We start from the raw sequence: 26481 nt of genomic DNA, 5'->3' as shown, positions 1-26481 counted from the left end.
TGCACCCACAGCTGCACCTGCACCCGCACCCACACCTGCACCCACAGCCGCACCTGCACCTGCACCCACAGCTGCACCTGGACAGGCACAGATGCACCTCAGCTTGCCCAAGCTCAGCCCTCTGTGGCAGCCTCCACACAGACCCCAGGGCTTTCTCTTCACTTCCCATCCCCCGCTGCCCTCAGCTCCAAGGCAGGACAGTGCCCGGCCTGTGCTCTCCCGGCCCCAGGTCTGTACCTGCACCTCCTCCTGGCTGCACTTACTCCCCTCCTTCCAGAAGGAGCTTCTGAAATGCCCAGTGTGTGATCGGCCTGCCTGGGCTCAGGGAGGGGTAGGACAAGGTGACCACTGTCCCCACCCAGAGCCAGGGTCCAGAGGCCGCTGGACAGTGAGGAGCCTCAAGGCCAAGTCCTAGGCTTCTCAGGGGGCCTCCTCCCATCCCCACCAGACCCTCCCAGGGCCCAGCCCTGGCCTCCTCATGTGGCCTACCCCACCCCCGCCCACGCCACCTGCAGCCAGGAGCCCCTTCCATCCGTGCACCACGACTGTCTGGGCAGCTTAAAAGTGCCAGTGCCCAGCCCCTTCCCGAGACTCTGAGTCAGGAGTCTGCCCTGGGCCCCAGATGCCGGGTGCAGCCAGGACGGGGGCCCACAATTCCCCCACACCTCGTGCAGGCCAGCCCAGCAGGTGTCCGCCTGCAGCGTCCCTTTCTAGCCCTCACCCTTGCCCACTGTCCTGCAGCCCAAACCTGGCCCAACCCAGGACAGGGCAGTCCTCCCCAGCCTGCGGGGGGGGCCTGCCACTGGCCAGGCCCAGCCACACTAGTCACTGCATCCGGGTGCTCCTGGGCCCAGACTCAGGGCACACGGTACCTGTCACCTGCTCCCAGGACTTCTGCATCAGCATCCACCTCTCTCAAGCCACCACCCCCTGTCCCCTTGCCCCACCCCCTACTTTCAAGAAGTACTGGAAGTATTTCAGGAGGACATGCAGATGAGAAGGGATCACGAGGCTCCGTGAGAAGAGGGCAGCGAAGTAAGAGACGGGCCTGTGAGGAGCCGGGACCAGAACGTGTGTGCCCTGGGGCTGTGTTGGGCTTGAGGACACAGCACACAGGTGAGACAAGGGAGAAGAGGCCAAGGCAGTCCCAGGCAGGCCACCCCAGCTTGGCGGGTCTGTGCTCACCCAGCGTCACCAGGCACGAGATGAGGCGCCCAGGGCAGCGGCCTCACCAGGGACCCAGACAAGCCGCTACTCAGAAGCGAGAGGGCTCCCAAGACCAAGGCTCTGCCGGAGCGGGGCAGGGGCAGGGAGCTGCCCCAGCGAGCACCGACGCAGAGGCTGCCCTGTGGCCCTGGGGCTGGTGAGGCACGCTTGGGCTGCAGGGGAGGTGCAGAGGCCGAGGCCCCGGCTCTCCGAGGGTCCAGCCGACTCACAGGGACTTTGCCCAGAGCCTGGGGAGGCGTCCCTCACTGCAGCCCTCCACAAGTGCCACCGCCCAGGCCCTGCCTGAGACACCGGACAGCGATGCGTTTTGGGGTTCCCTGGAACTGAGCAGGACTGAGGTTCCAGAGCCACAGCAATGGGAAATGAAACGTGGTCACATTGCCCTCCAGAGTTCCTCAGAAGATGCTGCTGGAGCTGTCCCCCAGCGTGGTGGTGCCCTGCACTGCCCACGCCGCACGAGCAGCGGTGCTACAGGCCAGGGCCTGCCCTGGCGTTGCCACTGCTGCGTCACTCTCACTGGCCTCAGCAGGACCAGGTCCTTGCCAGCCCCAGCTCAGGAGCCAACAAGAGCAAGCAGCTCGCCTTGCACCCTCCAGACAGGCCTGCCCCGGCCCCGCACCCGCCAGCACGGCCCACAGACTGGAGGGTAAGCAGCCTACACCCCAGCCGTGGGGCCAGGAAACCCAAGGGTGAGGGTCCAAGCACACGGTGGGGCCCCCGCCAGACCCAGCACGGAAGCAAGCAGCACCCTCCCCCCATCCCCCGCCATCTGGGCTCATCTGCCATGAGCTGGGGACCGCACGCCTGGCCGGCCCTGTCTGTCCACGGGGTCTCGGGTGAATCAATGAGCAAAGTTTAACCAGTCGGCATGGAAAATAATACTTTAATCCTCCAATTAGCATACCAAAATCTTCTCCTTTTCTCCCCCGAGCAGTAAACACTAAGCAAACCATCCACAAGAAATTAACATATTTTCCTCCATTTTCTTCAGCTGTTTTTTCCAAACAGGCAGCACTTAAAACAGAGCAAATGGACCATCAAAACTGACCTATGCTCCAACGGGAGACTCTGGAAGAGGAACCGCCTGCGGTGGGCTGAGGGGGCGGTGGCCTGGCAGGCACGTGTGCACGTGCGCCCATGTGTGAGGACACACGCGGCGTCTGCAGACCTGCTCCCCGGTGCGGGCCGGAGCCTCTGTGTTTCTCGTCAGCAGCACGTGCACACATGGGCCACCCCGTCCTGGACTCAGATTCATAGCCACGAGCCCAGGACACAGCACCTCCTCACAGAAGTGGGCATGAAGCCCTCCCCGGCCTGTGTCCCCATCTCCATGTCCCCCACAAGTCCCCAGGTGCCCATGACAAACTACCTGGTGGCCCCAGGCTAAGGCTCTCAGGCCTGTCTTCTCTCATACATACTCTGCACCCAGGTCTCTCCACGGACCTCATGGGGGCCCAGGGTGTCTAGGGGGCCTCCCCAGGCTGAGGCCAGTCACCAAGGTGTCAGCTAGTGCACACCTGTTCCCAGAAGACAGGCACCCCCAGATGGCTGCAGGAGCTCTGTGCAGTGCTGCAGTCACGGACAGAGGGAGCGGCTCACGGCCAGGCTTCGCCTCCCAGCTACTGGCACATCTCCACAGCAAGGGGCTCAGGCCTGACCATGGACAGAAACCACCTAATGCCTACCAGGCAATCTGCACCCCGAAGTGCTGTGGAAGCCTTCAGTCACACTTCACCCCCATTAGAAGAAAGCACCTTTTGGCTGGCTTTTTATGTTCAATACTACAAGAGAATAATACTGCATACAAAATAGTCATTTATGAAATAAAATACAGCCAACTGATTCAGAGAAAGCTCCTTTCAATCAAGCCGCCCTTAATCTGTCTTGCCCAAGGTCCCCCATCTAAGAGCAGGCCTGGGACCCACAGGCCACATGGGCCCTGCCTTCCTCAGGCCAAGTCACTCCAGCTGCACAAGGGACCAGCTGCTCATGCCCAGACAGCATGACCCCGCACTGGTCAACCCTCTGGAAACCCCAGGCTCGGGCTCTGGAGTCAGGTGGATGGGGAGCCTGGCCTGCCTCTGCCTCTTCCTACTGCCATGGCTGAGGGCAAGTGGTCTAAGCGGAGACTCAGCTTCTCCATCTGTGCAGTGGGAGTCTGCAGCTGTCACGAGGACCAGGACAGCTGTGTGAGCACCACCCCCACCGCAGCTGGGTCCCCTGCATGGACCAGGTGTGCCGTGGAGGGGGCTGTAGGCCCCAGCCCCTCAGTTACCTGTCCGTGGTACATGTACAAATTCCTATAAAATTTCCACATGAAAAAACAACAGTCTCAGTGTTCAAAAACAAAATTAAGAAGCTGTGCTTCAGAGAGAATTTAACTGGGACCATAGAAGAGAAATGAACCCCAGCTCTTGGTCGAATACAAAGCCCAGTGGCACCAACTCATTCTCTGGGACCAGAGGCTGCCCGGGCCAGTGTCGCTACCTACCCTTCAGTGTGCCCTTCTGCCCAAGCCCAGAGGTCAGCCCATCGCCAGCCCCTGCACCATGGCCCAGGCCCGGCCGTGGCCTGCCTCCTCGCCGCCCCGCGGGTGCTGCGCGTGCGCGAGGCCCACCTGCCAGGGTTGTACTCCAGGGCGCCGACCTCCTCACTGGCCTGCAGCAGGTCCAGAATGCCAGCGGCCGAGCTCCCGCCCTCCTTCTTCACTTTGGTGTTGCGGCCGGGCTTGGTGTCCGTGTCGATGTGCAGCGAGCCCTCATCCGAGGAGTCGTCGCTCTGCTGGGCGAGGGACCGAGCAGCCAGTGAGAGGAGGGACAGGCCACGGACGGGCTCGGGAGGAGGGAGGGAGGTTAGTTTCCCTTCAGGGACTGAAATAGGTTTTTAAAAGTTTTTAACGAACACTGCTGGGGTCTGACGGAGGCCCTGGAGCCGGCGCGGCTGGCTGGCCAGCCAGACACGTGCGGGGCAGACATGGTTGCCAGACCCCAGGACCACAGAGGACCAAGGTGTCTTCACACCATGCACTGCTTTCACAGAGGAACTCCGGGTCAAAGAAACCCTCACATGAGAGAGAGCCCCAGTGTCTAACACAGATAAAGCGACCATGGTTGGAAGAAGAGAGGTTGGGGCTGTGCCTGCAGTCCCCGAGGAACCTCAGGCTCGAGGAAACTAGTAACAGATCCAGATAGCTCGCCGGGCAGGTGGCTCAGCAGGGACATGCCCCTCCCACGCCCAGGGAGAGACAGCTACTATGTCCGCAGTCAGACGTGGCCTCAGAGGCATCTTAGTGCAAGATCGCCCAATAATACATCCCGCCCTGGCTCCCGTCCTGGGGGCGAGTCTTGCATTATCTCTCTGCAGGGCAGGTCCTGAGGCCCCCACCACATGCAGAGACCTCCCTGTCACATGCTTGCTTTCAGCCCTGGTGGCCGTAGGCTCAGGTACACACTTGTGCTTCCTGCGCCAACCCCACACCTGAGCCCAGCCACGGCCTGCCCATGAGAACTCACCCAAGAAAGGGTGGGGTGAGGGTGAGGACGCTCCTCTACCACCTCGCGCAGAAACCCCCTCAGAGACCACCCTGTCGAGGGCAAGGCTGCAGAGCCCACTGGCTGCAGCCTTGGGGACTGCCCAGAGACGGCCACGGAGGACAGAGCAGGGCCTCGGGAGGTGGCTCACCTTGTACACTGCTGAGTCCAGCTTTGGCCTCGTGGTGGGCGTGGGGAGCACCTCCTTCTTCTCCAGCAGGACTGAAAGCACAGCCGTGAGGGTCCCGCAGCCACCTTGGGGGGCCTGGCTGACCCTTTGCAGGCAGGCTGGGTCCCGCCCCACACCCCTCCCCCAACACCCCCTCCCGACTCACAGGAGAGGTCCCTTTTCGGGGCGTTTTTCTTCCTCCTGATGGGAAACTCGTCAATCTTGAGCTCCCCGTCATCAGACACGTACTCGTACTCGTCCCGCACGGGCTTGGGCTTGTCCTCCTTGAAGTTCTGCAAGGCCCCGAACACACCAGGGCTCGTGGGGGGCCTGAGAGCCTTGGAGCTAGGGCAGAAGTGAGCGAGTCAGCAGCGTCCACACGGCCCATGGCGGCAGGCAGGCGCGACCTCCCACAAGACCCCTGCCCGAGCGCCCCGCCAGGCCCATGGCAGGGAGCCTCACAGAGGCAGGTGCTGCCCCTGGGTCTGAGGAAGCCCCAGGCCCCCTCAGTGAGGCAGGTGAGCAGCCAGTGGCAGGGGTCCAGGCCAGGCTATGGACCCTCAGTCCCCACTTTGGGATGTTACCTCTTCACGAGAGGGGACACTCCCTAACCCTATGGCCTCCTCCTCAGGGCTGCGTCCCCCCGTGTTTGGCCCCAGAACGCAGCTCACAAGGAGCAGAGAGAGCTCTTCCCTGGCCGGCGAAGTGCTGGAGCCGGGCCTTGCACGCTCCCAGGCCACCGGGAAGCCTGGCGCACGCTGAAACCGTATCTGACAGGAACCGGACCCAGCCTTCCTGGTTTTTGCCGCATAGCTATTGTGGAAAAATCCATTCAGGGCCAGGGCCACAGTGCAGACGCGAGGCTCTCAGTCATAGCGTGTGCCCCGTCTCCCTGCTGGGGCGAAGCAGGACCACTTCAGACGAGGGGAGCCCCTTGCGCTTGGCATGTGAGCAGCAATGGCCTCCCCTCTGCAGGGGCTTGAGGACAGGTTTCTCTCCCAATAGTAGGGATGAGGCAGAAATGTCTGGAACTTGAAAATGACACAACTCCAAACCTGAGCAAATGCAAACGCAGACATCTGGACAGAGTGCCAGGGATGAGGCTGCTTCCGGCACTCTACGCGAAGGGGTGGCAAAGAGCCCTCCGCCCACAGGCTGAGCCACAGACACACACGTGTGTACACATGGCCACAGAACCGTGTCGATCTTTCTCGTCTCCATTCTAGACTCTCTATAGCACCATCATAGAGCTAGGCCAGGACCTAAGGCCGAAGCTTCAGACAAAGCAACGGACATGCTCAGGGCCATGAAGCTGGGACAGCCGTGGGGCCCCGCAGACCTGCTTCCCTCACTGAGCTCCCCGCCCTCCCCAGGCTCCATTCAGGCCCCACTCCATTTCTCCACCACCTGGAAGGAGGCCTCCTCCTCCCATCTTTTCAACAAGGAAACTGAGACCTGGCCAAGTCAATCAGTGACCACGGCAAAAAAGTGGCCACTACTACCACTGGGACCTGTCTGACTCCCGACCCAGCCCGGGGCCTCGGTAGGCAACATGCCCCATGCACTGGTAAGAACACAGGCTCAACTGTCACAGCCGGAACCTCGAGGTTCTCTTGGCCACACCTGGCTCACAGCCCTCAGCACCTCTTGCCTGCCCGATGAGGCCGGCCCGGCAGAGACAGACCTCCCAGATAGGCCCTCAGTCTCTCCACATCTCCAGGAAGTCCTCCTCATTCCCAGATGGGCCAGGACCTCGGCACCCAGGGCCCCATGTTGGCTTCACACCAGCCCCTTCCCACTGGCCAAAGTGCTCCAAGAGCCAGGACCTCAGTGCCAGCCTGTTAATAGCAGGACGTCTAACATCCACAGAGCCTGACCGGGGTGGGGGTGGGTGCTGCTTCCCTGACCGCAGGCACTGCCCGCACGTGCCCTCACACACACGGGGCCTCAAGGCTCACACTCCCGGGGCCCAGACACAGCCCACAGCTGCATCCTCCTAGCCCACACCAGCTGGGCAGTTCTGATGCCCACACCGGCCCTGCAGAACGAGCATTGTGGGAGGCAAGGATGCGCCTCTCCCGATGTCTGGGGCCCAACAAAGGTGAGCGGGGTACAGGGCTGCAGGGGGTAGGGTCAGCAGCTCAGAAGGAGAGGAGCCTGGCCTGGGGAGCCGCCCAAGGGTGTCAGCCAAAGACTGTGTGTGTGCACAGTGTGTGGAGTGCGTGTGTGGTGTGTGTGTTTATGTGGTGTGTGAGGTTTGGTGGGGTGTGGTGTAACGCGGTGTGTGTGATTTGTGTGTGATGCAGGGTGCATGCATGGTATGTGGTGTGTGTAAGGGTGACCATGAGGTGCGTGATATAGTGTGTATGGCGTGTGCGTGTGTGGTATGAGCGATGCAGCATGTGTGGGTGTGTGTGGTGTGAGTGATGCTGGGTGGGTGTGTGGTCACCCCTCCCTTCTGAGCACTCACATACCCGAGGAGTTTCTTGTTGGAGAAAGAAAAAGAGAATTTGCTGTCCTTGTTTCCAGCCAGGGGTGACTTCTCCAGCTTCTGCTCCTCCTCCATCTTCAGTAAGGAGTCGGGTTTGCTGTTCTGAAAAGTAAGACCAGGGCCGTCTCTGAGCCCCCATGGGAGCAGGGAGTCAGGACCCCAACTAGCATCAGTGGATAGAGGCAGCTGCCAGGAACACACTGAGGGCCAGTCTCCATGGCTCTGATGGCTGCCTGGGCCACCGCAGGGCACTTGTGTGGCTGCACCCCACAGACTCAGCACCCACGGCAGCCCCTGGGCCTGCAGGACCTGCCCTACATGCTGCTGGCCCCCAGAGAGCAGAGGCACAAACCAGAGTGTGGACGGTGAAGGGAAACACCATCAAAGTGGGGGTGACGCACTCAACCTCTTGTACCCGTGCCAACCCCCTGGAAGGTGGCCATGGGAGGCCACACGTGCTCCAGACACACACAGCAGCACCTCACAGTACTGCCTGCACATGCCCTCACACACGCAGGGCCTCAAGGCTCACATTCACGGAGCCCAGACATGAATGCACACGCATGCACACACATGCACACACACACAAGTGCACATCTCACCTTGTACTTCCACTTGGCCTCCGACTTGCTCTTAGTTTGCTCTCGGATTTCTAACCTCTCCACATCATTCTGTGTGTGGACCATGTCCTTATTGGGCACACTCAGGACGCTCTTTGTGGCCTAGAAAATGCAGCAGCCATGACCCAGAGGCAGACACAGAGGGTGGGTGGGACTCCCTCGAGCTATAGCACAAAGACGTGGCCACACAGATGCCCTGCCTCCTGCTGGCCACATACTGCAATCCACTCATCTACCCATCTGTTCATCCACCCATTCATACATCTGTTCTTCCATTCATTCATCCGTCCATTCTTTCACTCCTCCATCGATTCATTCATCTGTCCGACCAACCGTTCCTCCATCCATTCATTCATCCATCCATTCACCCACCTATTCTATTCATTCATTCACCCTTCCATTCATCCATTTATTCATCCATTGATTAAGCCATCCATTCGCTCATTCACTCATCGCCCATCCAGTCATTCATCTAGCCGTGTGTTTGCTCATTCATTCGTACTAGCCCTGGGAAAGAGTACACAAATGTGTCTCACTGCAGCCCTGTGACGTTGGCCCTGGCAGTTCCTGGCCCCCAGGAAGTGGGTAACAGCCTCTTTCTGGCAGGAGCTCACACCCAGTGCTGCTTGATCTCAGGAGCTCATGGTCCCTGAAGCCCAGACCTAAGATGCTCTAGTCAGAGTGGGTCCTCAGGGCTGGGCCCATCTCTCTTATTGTCCACAGGGGCTCAGGCCACCAGGGCAACCCTGTCCCTGCCCCACTCCCAGGCCCTCCCCCTCCACCGGCCTTCTCCCTGCTGCTTCTGCACACACATCTTATCTACTTTCAGGCCTTAGCCCCAATGCCTTATCCCAAGGGCTTCTTTGTTCCCTGGAAACTTCCTACCTGGCTGAGAAGCCTTAGCTGGGTCACTCGCTCCTACAAGATCGCCTTGCCCCCTCCACCGAGTGGCCCTCCTGGGTGCCACCCCTTACACAGCACACACACACCATGCCCTTCTCTATGAGGGCCTCTTCCGGAGGCCCACCACTCTGCGGGCTCGCTGGGGCAGAGCCTGCCCGCCCAGGTCTGAGCCTAGATGTGGCAGTCCCGGGTCGGGAGCCAGCAGGGAAGTGCATCCACGGGGCAAGAGCCCAGACCCTTGTACCCTCCCAGGGATTCACCCCACAGAGGTGCTGTAGAGAGCTGCACCCTGGTCTCCCCGCCTTGCCTAGCCAGGAGCACCTGGAGCACAAGGACAAGTGGCCCCAGCTGTCCCCATGGGCCTGGACCCCAGGAGGTGCCGCAGAGTGGCTGGCAATGAGGCAAGGAGTTGGGGTGAGGCGGCCCCACCTTGCCCTTCTTGGGTGGCTCCATCTTGGTCAGAGCCTCCTTGGTGTGGGCTTCGAGCAGGTCCAGGTTGGGGATGGTGGGCGAGGCTGACTCCCGGGACTTCTTCCCTTTTTTCTTGCCTCCGTCCTTGAGCTTCAGCATTTTGGGGGGTTTTGGGGGTTTGGGGGGCTTAGGGGGTTTGGGGATTTTGGACGGCTTGGGCATCTTCACAGTTTTGGGAGTCTTTTTTTTGGACACTTTCTCCAGGAGGGATCGAGGTGGAGTGGCTTCAATGGGAGACGGGGGTTCCTCCTTCTCCCGGTCCCCGTCACAGACCTCATCTGAGGAGGCAACAGCATTCACTTCCGGTCGGGTGGCTTTGGAGGCATTCTGGGGTATGGAAGGGAGAGGGTCACTAGCTGCTGCTTCCAAACTGTGGCCCAGGAAGGTCCACACGCCAGGGCTCTGGAGACTCACGGCCACACTGGCAGGTGCTGTTGGCCCAGAAAGGCTCATCTGTCTCACACCACCCCACACCATTAGCCACTTGGTCCTCACAGCCCTAGGGCTTTTCTGTCCTACCTTGAGCACAAGGGGCTCGTCCGGGCTCACCTGAGCTGGGACTGGAGGGACTGAGCCAAAGGCTCCTTTCCTGGAGCCGCCCTACCCACCACCACCCCATGGGAGCTGCAGAGTGGCCCAGAGCCATCTCTCATTCCCTACATGCTCATACCAGGACACCGCTGCCCAGCCTGAGCCCTGGGACCCAGAGCCCTCATGCAGGTGAGCCTACCCAGGACAGCACAGGGAGGGCCATCCGGGACGCCGGCCTTCCCTGGGCTGGCAGCTCTGGGCCAGGCTGGCCCCCAGGCTCAGAGAAAGACAGGCAGGCCTTCTCTCATCCCCAGAGTTCTAGCCCATTGCCCTGGGCACGGCCCTACCTCACTGAGCCGGATCTCTTTGGCCAGGTCTTTGATGAGCTGTGAAGGTTTGAAGTGCTCTGGGAGCTCGTCCTCATGCTCTGCCAAAGCCTGCAGGACAGCCAGGCACAGGGTCAGCCCCCCTCGGGCCTCTGTGGCTCCTGACTGCCCCCCTGCACCCCACTAGGCCATCCTCTGCCGCTGAGCCAGGTCCACCAGCCACCCAGATGGGCATAGGGTGAGGGGCTGCCACGGGGTGAGGCCTGGCTGTATGAGGTCCTAGAACACCTGGACCCACGTCTCCGGCCAGACCCTGCCCTGTTGAGAAGGCTCTGCTGTGGCCCCCACTCTACTGGTGGACAAACCAAGTCCCAGAGGGGACGAGGTTACATGAGCAGGCTGTGGAGGGGACATGGGCCCCATCCCTTCTTCCTGGGCATGAGGCCACTCCACCTGGCCACATGGCTGAGGTGAGGTGGGAGGGATGCCCTGAATTGCCCCAGGCCTTGAGGGAGATGGAGCCACAGGATGGCCCGGGCCGCCTGGCCCGTCTGTGAGAGAGGCAGCTGCACGCGGTGTTTCCGGCCTGGCCGCCGCCTCCTGAAGGCCCCCTGCAGACCCTGCTGGCTCTGACCTGGGAGGGAGCCCTCCTCCCTCAGGCTGGAATTGGGCACAGTGGCTCTGCACAGGAGAGCCCCCTACAGGAAACATTGTCCCTGAGGGTGCCCGAGGCTGAGTTGGACCTTCCCCTCCCTTCTGTAGCCATGACCCCAGCAAGATGCTAAGGGAAATCAGAAGCCGGCTTCTCCAGAGCCTTCAGTGGAGAAGGAGCTTCGGCACATCCAAGGGGGCTAGCACAGTAGGGTCTTCGGGCAGGGGCCACAGGGAGGGGCTGTTCAGGTCACCAGCAAGTCACTGGGAGGCTATGCCTGCACTGGCAGCCTGGCTTCTGAGCTAGAGCCAAGGCTGGCTAAGAGGAGCAGAGAGGGCGTCCCCAGTGCCCTCTGTCCAGAACCGGATGCCTGATCATCCGGCCAGCTGCTCCCCTGGCCCCTCCAGGCCCCTGCCAGGTTCCAGGCCTTTCTGTGCTCACACAGTGCCATCCCCACCACGGGCCGTCTGTCCCCTACCCTCGGACCCACCTTCCTCCCAGGGCAGGCCGCACCTGCTCACCATGCCCCACTGGCTCTTGCAACCAAGCTGCCTGGTGCCCCTGATGGAGGGGCTCTTAATCTACATCTGCCCACCCCCACCCCTCAGGTGGTCCAGTCAGTGGCTAGCAGGTGTCTGACCGGGGCAAAGGCATGTCCTCGGCCAAGCTGGGCAGGAGGAGCCACCTGCCCTTCCCAGGCCACGTCTCACCGAGGCAGGCTGAGCCCTTGCTCCTAGGTGTCTAGCCAGGTCCTCCCAACTGCCACCTGCTCCCCCACCCAAGGGCCCTTGTGACATGGTTCCGACCTGCTTCTTCGTCCATGATCTAAAAGCACCATTGAGAATTTTAGCTCCTTGGACTAGATGAGGAGGCAGCTGTTTCCCAGATTTGTGAGAGCCTGCGGAGGAGAGAGTGGTGGGCTCGGGAGGGCGCCCGGCCTGTCGCCTGCCGGCAACTTCACTCCCAGCCACTCGGCCAGCCCAGGGGATGCACAGGGTCAGCCTTTGAGAGGCCTCCACCCGCGGCCACCTGCCCAACTGCCAACGGTTCCTCTTGGAACCGGGGGGGGCCGGTCCTCCTGGAGGCCTGCCCTAGGAGGGGAAGGACTGGCCCCCCCAAATAGGTGGTCTGGCTCTCCCCACTCTGCCCAATTCCCCAGCCCTGCCTTATCGAGGGGCCACAGTCACTCCAGGAGATAGATGGGCCACGGGCTGTCCCCACGGCCCTGCACCAGCATCCCCAGACACTTTCTTGTTCCCACCTCACGTACCCCTTGGCACAGCTGAGGGACCAAGCGCGGCGCGGCCACGTGCTGGGTTCCCGTGGGAGCAGTGCCTCTAACACACCTTTGGGGCTGAGGCCAGCCCAACAGAAAAGGTACATCCTCCCCTCTGCCCACTGGAGAGTGTGCCAGGCCCCATGGCAGCTCCCTGGGTCCTCTTGGTCCTGGGGACTGCTGAACTGCTGTCCCCTCCCAGAGAAGGCCCAAGCCCAGAGAGGCTGGAGGACTTGGCCACGGTGGCCTAGCTGGCCAGCGGTCAGGCCGCCCCTGCCTCTGCCCCCTGGCATGAGCCCTCTGAGGACAAGGCTAGGCTCCTCTCCTGGGAACTCCCTTCTGCCAGAGTCAAGCTCAGTGCTCCAAATTTGGGGAGCAATGGGAAAACATCACTGAAACCTGGCAAGCTGAGACTAAGGGCCATTTTCGGCTTCTCAAACTAGAGCCGAAGTGCAAAGCATTCTGGATAAAAGTCTCAGCTCATGACTGTTATCAAAACCAAAAAAGAGCACCTTCCAGGGAGGAGCACCACTGAAAAAGGAAATCCTACACAAACACAGCCCTCCTCCAGTTCCCCTCACGCTGTGGTGCAGTCTGGAGAGCTGAGCGGAGGTGGTGGCCGCCAGAAGCCCACATGTCTACTGAGGGCTGGGACTGAGCCTGCCTTACAGTCCAACTGCTGTGCCCCTGAGGACCCCAAGGGGACCTGGAGCTTCTCACACTCACCCCTCAGCTCACTGCGGAGCAAGGGCCCCCACCTCCCCTACGGAGACATGTGTGGAGAACAGAGGGGACGTTATTAGTAACTGCCCCACACAGAGGCCGCAGGCACACTTGTCCCTCTTAACCTAGAGCCCAGAGCTCTTTCTAAAGCATCGGACAGCCTTCCTGGTAGCAGAGGCTGTGTCCGAGCTGGCCCAGCCTGTTCAGTCCAGCCCTATTTTGTACAGACGGGCAAACTGAGGCCCAGGGGGCTGAGGCCCAAGGGGACTTGCTCAGGCCCCAAGAAGGCAGCTTTCAGACCCAAAGAGCGAGCTCTGTGCCCGATCCGGCCGCCCCCACAGCCGACAGCCACAGACTCAGATGCCCACCCTGGAGTGACCGGTACCTTTGAATGCCTCGAGCAGATGCTTCCCCATGTACCAGCAAGCAGTTTCAAAGTTGGGAAACTGAGTCAGGCTGCCCAGTTTCAACCTCCTTTCCACTTCGTACGCTCTGGAAGCCACAGCAAAGAACCGTTCAAAGCACTGAGTACCAAGCAGTCAATGCTAGAGGGTAAATCCAGGCCCCGGCCACACCAAGGCCACACCTCGGCCACGCAGCTCAGGCCTCCCCACAGGGCCCTGCGTGGCTGAGGTGGACTAGGGGACACCACCCTGGGTGGGCCTGCACCTCAGGACCCATGAGAGACTCGTGGCTGTGGCTACTAGAGAGCTTGGTCAGTGCCCAGGAAAAGAAGGCAGCAGCCTTTCGGGTGACCCCCAAACCCACCGAGGGCCGCCTGGGGCTGTCCAGCACCCAGGCCCCTCCGGGGCCCCGTAACACCCTAGAGCCCACCCCCTTTCTCCCACGGAACAAGGAGGCCCAGCGCGGCTGACAGTCATGCCCAGGCCACCCACAGGCAGGCCAAGCCAGGACTCAGGCCAGGGTGCCTGTCACTGACCCAGCCAGAGGAGGACCTTGCCCGGAGAGCCAGAGAGCGGACGGCGCTGCAGTCACTACCTCATCTGCATCTCCACGCTCAGGCTGTGGAGGAAGTGTCCCGCGAAGGCCAGGCAGTCCACCGGGGTGAGCGTGGCATAGATCCAGCCTGAGGGAGACAGGATGGGTCTGGCCCTCCACCTTGCTCCGAGCATGGGGCGCCTGTGGGCCCGCGGGGGCTGTCCTGGCTCCAGACCAGCAGCGGCAGAGACCTGCGCCGGCCTCCCCCGGGCCCTGTCCCCGAGCCTCAGTGTCCCGTCTGCCTCGGCAGCTTCACCAGTGGCCCAGGGCATTCCTGGAAGAAGCCATCTGGCCCTGGCTCCACCCCACCCTCCATGTGACGGGGTGGGGGAGAAACCATGTCTGAGGTGGCGCAGCCTGTTCAATCCAGCCCTGCACTGTACAGATGGGGAAACTGAGGCCTGGAGCTGAGGGGACTTGCTCAGGCCACATGAGGGCAGCACTCAGACCAACAAAGGGAGCCCCACCCTGGGTGAGGCCTCCTGGCACCCTGGCCCCCACTTGCAGGGCCAAGGGACAAGGCACGGTGGCCACATCTCCCCTAGAACTGGGGTTGGTCCCTAGGTTATCCTCAGAGATGGAGCCCGGGCCAGACTCCGGGCAATCCACGGCTCTTCCTGGAGGAAGGAAGGAGGGAACCCAGGGACTACAAAAGACTCAGGGGCTTATAAATCAATGGCGTGTGAGGGCCTCATTTGGATCCAGATTTAGAAGGGAAAAAAAATACCATAAAACAATTCGAAAATCTGAACATCAATTGGCTACCTGATGATACTAGGGAATTGCCGTTAATTGTTCCTTTTGGGGTATGATGAGAGTTTTGTAATTATGTTACTGTAAAAGGAAAGGAAGTCTTTCAGAAATAGTGGAATATTTATGAGGAAAACAACAGGATGTCTTGGCTCTACTCGAACATGCTTTCTCCTTCAGCATAGATTCAAAATGTCCCTTAATAAAAATTATAAATCAGCAGATACCGCCTCCTCCTGAGGTCAGCCTTGCTGTCTCCTCCCTACATGGGGTTCTCTGAACTGGTTCTTCCACGCAGGGCTCGGCCACCATGAGCCCAGCCAGGCCGTGAAGTGGCCCCACAGTGAGGAACGCCCATGCTGGCCCCTCCGCAGGCACTGGGCTGCGGTGAGCAGCTAGGCCAGGGCGAGGGAGTGGGCATGCTAGTGACACTGGAAGACCTCCGTGGTGGGGATCTGGCACAGGGACAGAGCAGTAACCTGGATGAGGGCTGGCGTGCTCCAGGACCTGTGTCCCCAGGGCTGCCTGTGCTCACCTGAGGGAATGAAGAGGGTCTGGCCCTGCTTGACGATGCACTTGTAGCATTTGTCCACCTGGTCGGCAAAGAACATCTCGCTGTGGTTCGAGGCGGACCGCCAGCGCTCATACAGGGAGATGTTGGCCGAGGCGGGCCTGATGAGATAGAAGGTCTTCTCTCCCTGCCAAGAGAGCTCGTTGGCAGAGCCGCCCATGCTGGCTGTAGGGTGGGGCAGGGGAGCCCACCATGTCCTGGGGCTCCTGGGGGGTGACGGGCCCTGACTTGAAAAGCACCCCACCCACCATTCCTGCCTGCAACACAGCCTCTGCAATTCAGAAGTCCACGTGTCAGGAAGACTCTGAGTATGACAGCCCCAGCATGGTTGGGGGCAACGGCCCATCATCCCTCATGCCACTATCCTGTGGCACCACAAATGGTGTGGGTGCCCAGGGGGTAAATAAGGCTGTAACCAGCTGTCAAAAGAGTTCCAGGTAGTGGCCACAGCCCAAGGCTTAGGGTTTCCTTTGTTGTTTCTGTTATTATTTATGTCTCATTTTTCCTCTGCCTTCTCTTCCTTCTTTTGCCCCTGGTGATGAGCCTCCTAGCCCTCTCTGCCCGCTCAGACGCCCCCACCACTCTGCCACTGGCTTCTGTGGGGCTCTGGCTCCTGCTGGCCCCACTTTCTAACACCTCCCGCCTGCTCTGAGTGCTCGGTCGCCCGGCAGCCTTGCCCTGCTGTGAATAAGCCCCAGTCCCACTGGGAAGGGACACGCGTGCGGTTCTTGGGCCCACACACGCCCCTGCCCCTCGACCCAGAAACGTCTCCACAGCCTCCTGTTCCAGGGCTGGACAAGCCAGAGAGTACTCCCAGGGAGTACCATCCTGGCCACAGCTGGGGCTCGTGGGGACTGCAGACAATCTGGCAGACGGACCGTGGCCGGGTCCAGGGCAAGGTGCCCCCGAGGGGCGTGGCTTACCTTGAGCACGTGGTACCAGGCGGAGGCACCCCCAGAGTCGATGTGGAAGTCGGTGTAGCTGTCCTTCACACAGATCAGGCAGTACTTGGTCACTTTGGGCTTGGCCAGCAACGCATCATCCGGCCAGTAGTTTTCTACCCAGGACAGTTTCTTCACGATGTCAGGCGGCTCCACGAAGCTGGACATCCTGGGGGTGGGAGAGGAACAGTGGTCAGCAGTGAGGGGACCGGATACTTCCCTTTTTATGCAGCCAGGACAGGAAAGGTGCCCTGTGAGGCGCGTCCCAGGCTCTATCTCACCACCTGCATGCTGCGTGGCATTGCTCCCACTCTACAGACAAGCAAACTGGGATCACAGAGGGTGAACGGGCCCAGCCTGTGGGTGTAGCCACGGCAGGAGATCAGTCCTAACGCTGGTCTCCACACCCAGAAGATGGCCAGGAGGAGCCCCAAGAACTGTCCACTCCAGAGAGAGAGAACCCCCTTTCCTGGGAAACTGGAAAGCAAGTCTTTCTGGGTTGGCTTTGCTCCTGTGGCTGTGGCCTGACGGGGCCCTGAGCGTCAACATCACTTCACGCGCTCAGCCCAGGCGCCTCCTGGCATCACCCGAGCAACAGCCGCTGCCCTCCAGAGCAGACAGCAGGTGCCTGCGCCTCCCTGCCACGTTAGGTTGCCTTCAAACCAGGCAACTCATGTCCAGGGCAGACAGGGAGAGGCGAAGGCAGACTTTGATTCAATTAAATGCCACTGTCCTGGATAAAATTCATAATATTGCATCAAAAATGTCAAGTCAGCAGCACCTACGGTCATTTCAGCCACTACCGAGAACCAGGTCTGAGAGTTCTTGCTGCCGCTGGCAAGATGGAGTCTGTCACATCTCTGCTGTCCCATCTGACACTGCTGCTGTGTTTGTTTGAAGGCCACACCCACCCGCACAAAACTGTCACAAATCACAAGCCTGATCCTGCCACCCCAGCCTTAACAGCCTTACTCATAGACCTTCACCTCTAAATCTACAGCATGTTCCAAACGAGTACCCTTCTCCACCCCCCAGGAGTCCTCCTCGCCCCAGTCCACAACTGTGGCCAACCCCTGGACACCCCGATGCTCGGGCGCACCACTGCCCACAGAGGAGGGTCCCTCGAGAGCCAGCTCCAGCTGGTCCTTCACACACCACGCACCACGGCGGGCCAGCTGCCCCCCTCAACACAGCCCCAGATATCCTCCTTTCTCTGGCTTGGCCTGTACCTTAGGTGCAAAGCCAGCCCTTTCTCTGAGTTTGGACGAGGGGGGCCCAAAGACTGCATGCACGCCCAAGGCCACCGTGAGCAAGAGTATAGATGTGCTGTGTGTGTCTGAATGACAGGCAGCAGGCACGTTACCCTCGCTCCACCGCACAGCAGGTACTTCTGTGGCCTAGGGCTGCATTGGTCACTGCAGGTCCCCCAAGGCAGCAAGCCCCGAGAGCTGCCCCAGATAGCATATCTGACCTTCACAGCCTGGTCAACGTCTTTGGGGACAGATTCACTGATGAAGCAGAGACCATACTCCCTCCCTCTGGATGGTATAAGACAGGCTCTCAGAGCTGCTCAATGGCTCTGACCCAAGCCCACATGGATGCCCCAGTACGTGAGTATCCAATAAAAGCTACACACGATCTCCCAACAGTCCTTGGACTGGGACTCCAAGGGACACAGGAGGAAATGAAGTGGCCCTGAGAGGCCCAAGGGGAAACCCTAGGCCAAAGCACCATGTCCCCCAGACCCATCGCCCAGACATCTCTCTATGAGAACCCCCCACCCCCCAGGCCAGGCAGCAAATTAAATTGACGTAGGCATCACTGAGAATGTTCTCTGGCAGCAAAGCCACACACGCTGCTCTCTCTGATACCACAATCCATCCATTTCCCCTTTCGCCTTTTCTGTCATGAAGCTCAAACAAAAATCGATGTCCAGTTACATCATCTTTTTATGGCTCCTGGCACGGTTTTATATTCTCTTTCTTGTTATGATTTTCAATGACTCTTTTGCTTGTTCTTACTTGTCTTTTTGCACGTTTTCTCATGTGCTTTATGGAAGTAGGCAAGGTGGAAATGATGCAAAACTGAAATCATTCTTAGCCACTCAAGCCTTCTGGTGAGTGTTCTGGATATTTCCCAGGGGCTAGTGGTGGGCAGTGGGGGGATTTGATGGAGAGGGCACGAGAGGTGGATCCAGGGGTGGGGCACTGGCCACTGCCAGGCACACTGTCCTGGGAAACACCAGGGTCACAGCAACAAAGGGTGGGGCAGGCAGCACCGCCACCAGGAAGCAACCAGCCCCCAAAAGAGGACACCTCCACCAACAGTGACCAGTGGTCGTGGGCCTGATGACACAAATGCCCAGAACTCAGTGGGACCAGGTCAACCAAGGTGCACCTGTGTGGGGACCTCCCACCCAGGAAAAGCTGGGCCTGGGAAGGCAGGGAGGGCAGGTCACAGAGCAGCGGCCCTGGCGTGATCCCGTGTGAGTGTGAGGGGGTCAGTAAGTGTGCCAGTGAAGCGTGGTGTGTGTTAGCGAGCGTGGGTGTGCCGGTCCGTCAGTCTTAGTGTGTCCAGGATGTGTGTCGTAAGCGTGTCGTGAGTGGATGCAGGCTGTGAGTGTGAGCACGTCAGTGGCTGTGTGTCGAGAGTGTGTCCATGAGTGTGTCAGTGTGTTGTGAATGCGTCATGAGCGTTGGTGTCCATGAGTGAGTGTGGGTGTCACAAGTGTGCCATGACCATCTGTGTGTCTGCGAGGGGATGCATGAACATGTCATGAGTATGTCTGTGAGCGTGAGGTGTCATCGTGTGTCATGAGTATCACATGCATTCTGGAAGAAACATTATTGCCAACAGTTCTCTCTGGGGGTGGGGTGGGGTGCAGGTCACAGGAGAGAACTGCTGGTGACGCTGCAGAGTAGTTTTCTTGCTCCTTATTTTTCTGTTTGGACTGTTCAATGTGTTACTTTCATACTTTAAAAGACACTCAACTGTGGGCAAGCTTCAACAAAAAAAAGAAAAAGAAAGAAAAACAAAATTTTAAGAAGACAGAGAAACAAGAAAAGTCAGCATATGCCGCGTACAGTATTTTCACTCCTGAGACCTTGAACCTGTGTTTCTCAGGTGACTGCCAAGGACGGCTGCAGCCCCAGAGCAGGGAGGGGTCCTGGGTCCAGCCCCCAAGGCCCAACCCTGGCCCCCACACCCCTGGGGTAGCCCTGCTCACCTGGTGTCGGAGAACTCCAGGTTGGTGACGTTGAGGACCCGCTTGCGGTTGGTGCTGTAGTAATAGTCCACAAACTCCTTCAGTTTCATCTTGCAGTCCTTCTGCTTGGTGACGTCCGTCACGTCCACGCTCCGCTCTGGCCCTGGGGAGGCAGCAGGAGGAGCGTGAGCACCCGGGGAAGGTGCCATGGCCTCCCATGCAGCCAGGAGGTGCAGGGTGGGCACTCACATGCGTCAGCTGCCCTCGTGCAGGGCAGCACCCGCCAGGAGGCTGGACACTGAGGCTCTGAGCGCCGACGTCCAGCTCCGCCCTGCTGTCCCTGGTTAACAAAGCGCCCTGACCGCTCCCCTCCCTCTGACTTTCATGAGGACCCGGTGACGCTGCGAGGTGGCCCCATCATAGGCAAGGATGGCCAAGATTAGCAAATAAAAACACAGGACGTCTGGCCAGATAATGCATGGAACATACCTACATTTTAAAAATTAAACAATCAAAAACCCTGCATTTCTAGCATACCAATTCTGAAATTTGGTAAACTGATACAGAAAGAAAAAAGTCTTTTCTATAGTTGATGAGGAAAATCAACCAAGGGGCAAAGTTCTTTACAGAAGACATGATGGATAGAGGGGAGGAAAAGGACAGAATTGTTGAACTTGCCCTTTGCAATGCTCCTTAACGGGCTCAGACCACAGGGTGAGAGGCTGTGGGATTTCTGTGGACAGGTGAGGCTGGAGGCCTGGGCCCATGGACCGTGTCTGCGTCACTGAAGTGTGGGGCCAGACACTGCAGGCCTCCTCAGGGACAGAAACACACCCGCCCCAGAGGGAGTCCTGCCAGAAACCAGAACACAGTCTAAGCAAGCCTCTAGCCACGGGTTTACAGGGCACACTGGGGACAGACGCTGACAACCAAATCCTGGATGCGAGAAACTCTGCGGGACCAACAACCCCTTTTTCCAACAAGCCTATGGGACGAAAGGAGCGGCTGTCAGAGGGGAAAAGAGACTACAGGGACACAAAACCCAAATGCAACATGTGGTTCTTGTTTGGACTCTGACTGGAACCACCAAATGTAAAAAGGCATTTTTACAGCAACTGGGAAGAGTTAAACCAGGTCTTCCATATGATCAAGGAATTATCACTATTATCATAGAATGCAATGATGAAGTTGTGACTATATTTTTAAAAAACCATCTGTTAGAGCTGCATATTGGAGTTTTTAAGGGGTAAAATAATGTGTGTAAAGAGATTTCCTTTAAAATATTCCAAGAGAAAAAAAATTGGGGTAGGCAGCAAATCGGCAGACACCCAGTGGTTTTGCGGATAGTGCTGGGTGTGTGGGGCTCACTGCTCGCTTCTCTCACTTGTGTGTGTGTTTGACCAAGCTCCATAATAAAAAAAAAGAGGAAAAAGAAAGACGTAAAAGCAATAAAACCATCTAAAAGCCATCCCTCCCTGCTCCTGCAGGGGCGGCTGCAGAGGGACAAACCAGGCCCCACCCTCACGCTGGGCGAGCCCAGGGCCTTGCTGGCGAGTGGCCCACCTTGCAGAGCGGGGCCTGGACTGGCTCCTCCATGGAAGAGCGTGGAGAAATGCCTGGCCTGGGCAGGCCCTCACTAGGTGTCAGCTGGCAGCGCTGGTGCTCCGCGGCCGGCAGAGACGGCCCGGGAAGGGGCCCACGACCAAGCTGGTAACTGAGTCTCGGTGTGAGAAGCAGCGCTCGCCTGGTGAGCGTGCATGCGCTAGCGGAACTGCGGCACATGGGGCCGTCGGACCAGCATCGTGGAGCAGCGCAGACACGGACCACTGATGACCCTGTCTCAGCACAGCTGGACCTGGAGCACACTCGCGACAGAGGCTGCATCCTGGCTCCGGCCACGCCCAGCCTGCCCTCCTCCTCGCTAAGAAGCCCACAGCACTGGCCCCCTCCTGTGGACCCCCAACATCCCAACACCAGATTGCGGAATGAGCCCTGTCCAGCCCCTGTTCCTGAGACACCTGCCAGCTCCCATGGCGCTGGCCCTTCCTCCTCCACATGAGTCTGGGAGCCCAAACTAGGTGGCCCCAGGCTGGACGTGTGGCTCCAAAGAAGGGCTATGGCTCCCAGCCCTACTGAAATGGAACCCAGTGGCCTCCCGCATGGGTGTCACCATGTGGCCAGCAGCTGGTACAGACGATCTCACTTAACACCCAGCACCCACCCACGTGGCTGCACAGCTGAAGAGAAGCCGGCTCAGAGTGCTGGAGACGCTCATCTCAGGGCCCCGGCCGGCACCTCTGGTGTCCTGGGTGTTCGCCTTTTCAGGGTTTCTCCTCCTCCCCCACCAGCCACCCAGGCATCCCCCATGAGCACCCTGAGCCCCAGCAACCAGGAAGCCCCAGTGCCAGCTGCCTCCCGGATGGTGCCCCCCACAGGCATGTCCTCCACCCACATGTGCCCGACTGAGCATGTCAGGGCACTGGGAGCTGCACGGGGACACGAGGCGGGAGCTGCCCAGAGCGCTGGCTGGAACCCAGAAGGAATCTAGAATGGGAGGCAGCCCTGGCGCCACGGGAGCAGGTTGCGGTACAGACACGAGTGCCAGGCCCAGGCTGGCAGACGCCGCATACCACTGAGCCTCCCGGGCATGGCACTGTCCTGTAGCACTCAAAGGTAATGGGAGTCACAGCTGTCAGAACCAAGAGGTCCACCAGACCAGCCCCCACTTTGCAGCCAGAGTAACTGAGAGGGAAGGGGCCTGCCAGGTCACACGTTGTCTCGGTGGGATGTGGGGCCTGCTTTAAGAGCACCAGGAATGGACTGTGGCAAGCCCCAAGCCTCACCTGCTCACACCACACCTGGGCTGCAGCCGGGGCATGGGGGAAAGCAGGCACAGGCACTGGGTGCCCCCAGCGCTTCCCAGCTCCGGCCCCCACGGTGATGTGAAGGCAACAGCACTTACCCACGTAGTTCTCAACGTCACTGACATAAAACGTGGGGGCCGGGACAGCCAGGCCCAGCCCATCTTTCTTGGGGACGAGGATGGGCTCAGTGAAGCCATGCTCCTCCATGTAGCCCAGCGTGAGCTGACTGCCTGGCACACGGGCCACCACGTCTTCAGCGCTGTGGGGAAGCACAGGTCAGAGGCCATGTCAGGGCAAAGGGCCACATACAGCAGCCTCCTGCCCCAGGATAGGCCTGGGTGGGGCCTCTGGGCTGGGGAGGCTGAGCACCCCTGGCCACCAGCCTCCCACAGCCACAAGACGAGGCCAGGCTAGAGGCACCACACCCAGGGGCCATGGGGCAGCCAGGGAGCAGACATGGTGCTGACTGAGGGAGCCCCACCGCCTGGGGGCAGGGACACCTGGTCCCACACACCTCAAGGCAGAAACGTCAGTGGTGACAAGGGCCTTCCTGCCAGGCACAGAGAGGCAGGAGCGCTGTGGCCTAAGCAAGGCCATCCCTCACTGCCCTCCCAGCCCTGACCCGACACGGGAGCGTAGCTCCTCCCACTGTACCTGGAGGGGGAGGTTGGGATTCGAGGGTGCAGCAAAAGGGACTGTCCCTCTCAGGCTGAGCCAAGCACAAGGAGCACTGCCCAAGGAGAGCCACCGCTGGGTAGGGCAAGGCAAGCCTAGGACGCAGGCACATCTGAGGGCGTCTCTGGGGTGGGCCAGCTCCTGTGTCCGACCACGGCCACAGGACACCAGATCCTAATACATCCTCAGGAATTCGTGTCTCCGTGTTACAGAAGAAAGGAAGCCTCAGAGGGGATGTTGTCTTCCAGGCCCTGGGCCAAGACCCCGCACCAGGAGCCCTGGGAGCTGTTCAACGTGGCCACACCAACAGCCGGACCTGGGCGGGCCCCTCACTCACCCCTCCTGGGGCCCAGTGACTCCCCCTACAGGGGTACAGAGGCCATCAGAGTCACAGCTGATGAGGAGGAGCCACCAAGACTACGGACTCCAACCCCCCAAAAGGGGGAAGGCCTTGGACAAAGCTGTGTGGAGAGGGCAGGGGTGAAAACCAGGTCCCCTTTTGCCCCCTGCCCTGCCCAGTCCTGCTTGTCCCACAGTCCTGCCCCAGAGGAAGCGGCAGGGGTCAGGGCTGGGTGGCCCCCAGCTGGCAAGGGTGACCCTCATGCACTGTGCCAGCCAAGGACCTGGAATAAGAGTGTCGGTTCTGGCCTGCCCCCTACTGGCCACTGCTGCCACTGCAGGGCCAGAGGCAGATGAGAGGGACCCCCAGGCAAAGGGGACAAATGACCTTCACAGAGAACTGACAGTCCCAGCAATCTTCCAGGGGAGGGAGGTGGAGGCCCAGGAAAAGCCCGGTCTGTTCAGGGCCACACAGCTGGACCCGAAATTCTCAGGCCCAGGCTGCCTCCTGCTCCTCGAGGGGCCACTTGGGCAGCTGTGGTCCACGGAGCCCCCACCCCTACCCCGCTGTGTGCGGGGCGCTGCCTTGGCACCAGGGCCCCACAGGGCCGTGCTGGAATAGCCCCTGCCTGGTGACACCAGGACAGGCTTCCGTGGGACAGGCACAGCATGAGCAGCGCTGGGGAAGGCAGCAGGGAACAGAGGCAAGAGCTCAAGCCCGGGCCTGTGGGCGGGGGGAGGACGGAGGAGTGTGCCTTTGAGGGGGAGAAGTGGCAACTGTGAGGAGCGGCAGGGAGCCAGGGCACGGGCGGACAGTCTGAGCAGGGCGATGACACGGTCTGTGGTTTTGCCAATGCCGTGCGGACAGTGACCTGCAGCAGGACGGGGCGAGCATCGGGAGGGGACTCAGGGTGTGGGGGCCTGGATCAGGCACAGCGAGGGGGACAGGGGTTTCAGAAGACCAACAGGTCTGGCAACGGCTCTGAGGGGCCGAGGGACAGGAGCGGGCAGAGGCGGATGGCCAGGCACTGGGCTGAGCCGAGAGGGCCCTGGGGAAGGGGGCAGGGGCAGGGCAGGGGATCAGGAGCGGAGCTGGGGACATACTTGGTCTGAGATACGCGCTGCATTCTCTAGTGGACGTGCCAGCTGGGAGACAGGTCGGGAGCTCAGAAGAGCTGGAGGCAGTGGAAAGAGGCCGTGGAGCCCCCGCAGCCCTCAGGGAGGGCAGTCAGTCAGAGGAGAAGAAGTGAAGAAACTCATCCCCAAGAAAGGACAGGACTTCCAGGACAGAGAGGGCTGCAGTGCCCAATTTTGCCAAGAGCTCAGAACTAAAGCATTAAGACCAGAACTAAAGAGCGTCCACTGGCTTTGATCACGAGGAAACAGCACTGAGGATAAACCAGGAGGACTGGGGTGAGGGAGAAGAAGGAACGTGTGCAGGCAACTCGTGAAAAGCTCATGGGTGTCGAGATCATGGAAAAGAAGCCTCAGCCTCCCTCCTGCCAGGGCCACAGGTAGAGAGTCACCCTTGATAAATCCGAATTCTAACCTCTGTCTCACTCGTCAGAGTTTCGAATTCATACTAAATCCAAATTGGATCTGGAACTAATCTTGTGCAACCCACATGACCCCAGGAAAAGGCAAACACAAAACCATATTGTAGGCACACCTCAGCAGCCAAGGACACCCTGGCCACCACAGAAAATGACTCTCCTAGGGCTCTCGCCTCACGGAAGGAGGGAACCGGCGAGATGGACACCAAACAAAAAAGCAGGTCGCAGGAACTGAGGATAGCAGAGCAACTGAAAAAGAGATTTTAAGATAAACATATTGAACACATTCAAAAGGACATTAAGAAGATTAAGCAAAGAATAAGGAAGTATAAAAAAAGACCAGGCAACACTGAAGAGGAACTTTATAGAAATTTTAGAAATGAAGACTATGATACATGAAATTTTTAAAACTCAATGGATGCATTAAACGGTAGCTGGCTGAAAAAATAGTAAATTTGAAGAAAGATTTGAAAAATGATACAGAGAATGTGGAAGAAATGCTATTAAAAGAGAAAATAGAATATTTTTCAGAATTGAGATATGACTCCTTGAAACAAAAGGGTTTACTGAGTTTTGAGCAGGGTAAACAAAAACAAATGTGCACCTACAGGCATTACGGTACACTCATGGTACATCAAAGACACACAGTCTTAAATATTTTCAGAGGGAAAAGAAAAGATTATTTATCAGAAACAAAACAAAACAAAAAAAAACAGCAACTAGATTGACAACGGACAGCTCATCAGCAACAAAAGATGTCAAAAGATGATAAAAAAAAATCTTCAAAGCGTTAAAGAAAAATAACTTTTACTCTAGAACATTAGATCCATTTCAAAATACTAGAATCATTCAAGAGTAAGGATGAAACGGAAACATTGTCAGACAAGAGACTGTATTTTTCATAGGCCTTTGCTGAAAGAACTACTAAAGGATATAATTCAACAAGAAGAAAATCAAATCTAGAAGGAAGAAGTGGGATTCTAGAAACAACAGGAAATTGATCTACAGATTCCACACAATCCCTATCAAAATCCTAGCTGACTTCTTTGAAGAAACTGACAAACTGAACTTGCAACGCTGATTGGAAATTCAAGGCACCCCAGATGACCAAAATGGTCTTTAAAAAGAAGAATAAAGTTGGAGGACACTTCCCAACTTCAAAATTCACTACAAAGCTACCAACAGTATGGTACCAGCATACGAAGAGACATACAGAGCACTGGACTAGAACTGAGTGCCCAGAGATAAATCCTCACACCCACGGTCAACTGCTTTTCAACAAAATTGCCAAGACAGTTCAGTGGGGCAAAGGACAGTCTTTTCAATAAATGGACCTAGGAAAACTGAATATCCACATGCAAAAGAATACAGCTGGACCCCTGCCTCACACAATACACAAAAACTATTAACTCAAAATGAGTCAAAGACCTAAATATAAAAGCTAAAACTATAAAACTCTTAGAAGAAAACAAAAAAATCTTCATGATCTTGATTAGGCAATGATATCCTAGCTGTGACACCAAAAGCACACACAACAAAAGAAAAAAACAGATAAACTGGATGTCATCAAAACCAAAACTTTTGTGCTTCAAATTGATACTATCAAGAAAGTAAAAGACACCCCACAGAATGGCAGAAAATATCTGCTAAATGACAAGTATCTAG

The 26481-nt window shown here is 58.5% G+C and overlaps 1 protein-coding gene across 2 annotated transcripts in view; it reads right to left on the bottom strand.

Moving 5' to 3' along the window:
- PHF2 (PHD finger protein 2) overlaps positions 1-26481 on the bottom strand; it is a 95689-nt gene that overhangs the window by 8311 nt on the left and 60897 nt on the right. The window contains exons 4-17 of one of the 2 annotated variants that reach the window (XM_012664459.1): positions 22348-22508; positions 19407-19548; positions 16163-16349; positions 15204-15366; positions 13919-14006; positions 13305-13411; positions 11727-11818; positions 10290-10379; positions 9370-9738; positions 8020-8139; positions 7401-7519; positions 5093-5271; positions 4909-4979; positions 3845-4005 (exon numbers count right to left, since the gene is read on the bottom strand). In XM_012664459.1, the coding sequence (XP_012519913.1) occupies positions 3845-4005; positions 4909-4979; positions 5093-5271; positions 7401-7519; positions 8020-8139; positions 9370-9738; positions 10290-10379; positions 11727-11818; positions 13305-13411; positions 13919-14006; positions 15204-15366; positions 16163-16349; positions 19407-19548; positions 22348-22508 (2049 nt within the window). Of the gene's footprint in view, positions 1-3844; positions 4009-4908; positions 4980-5092; positions 5272-7400; positions 7520-8019; positions 8140-9369; positions 9739-10289; positions 10380-11726; positions 11819-13304; positions 13412-13918; positions 14007-15203; positions 15367-16162; positions 16350-19406; positions 19549-22347; positions 22509-26481 lie in introns of both variants that reach the window. The other variant, XM_012664458.1, reaches the window with a different exon arrangement.

Source organism: Propithecus coquereli, unplaced genomic scaffold, assembly GCF_000956105.1.
Source record: "Propithecus coquereli isolate 6110/MARCELLA unplaced genomic scaffold, Pcoq_1.0 Scaffold890, whole genome shotgun sequence".
NCBI lineage: Eukaryota > Metazoa > Chordata > Mammalia > Primates > Indriidae > Propithecus > Propithecus coquereli.
This window is presented reverse-complemented; position numbering and strand designations above follow the sequence as displayed.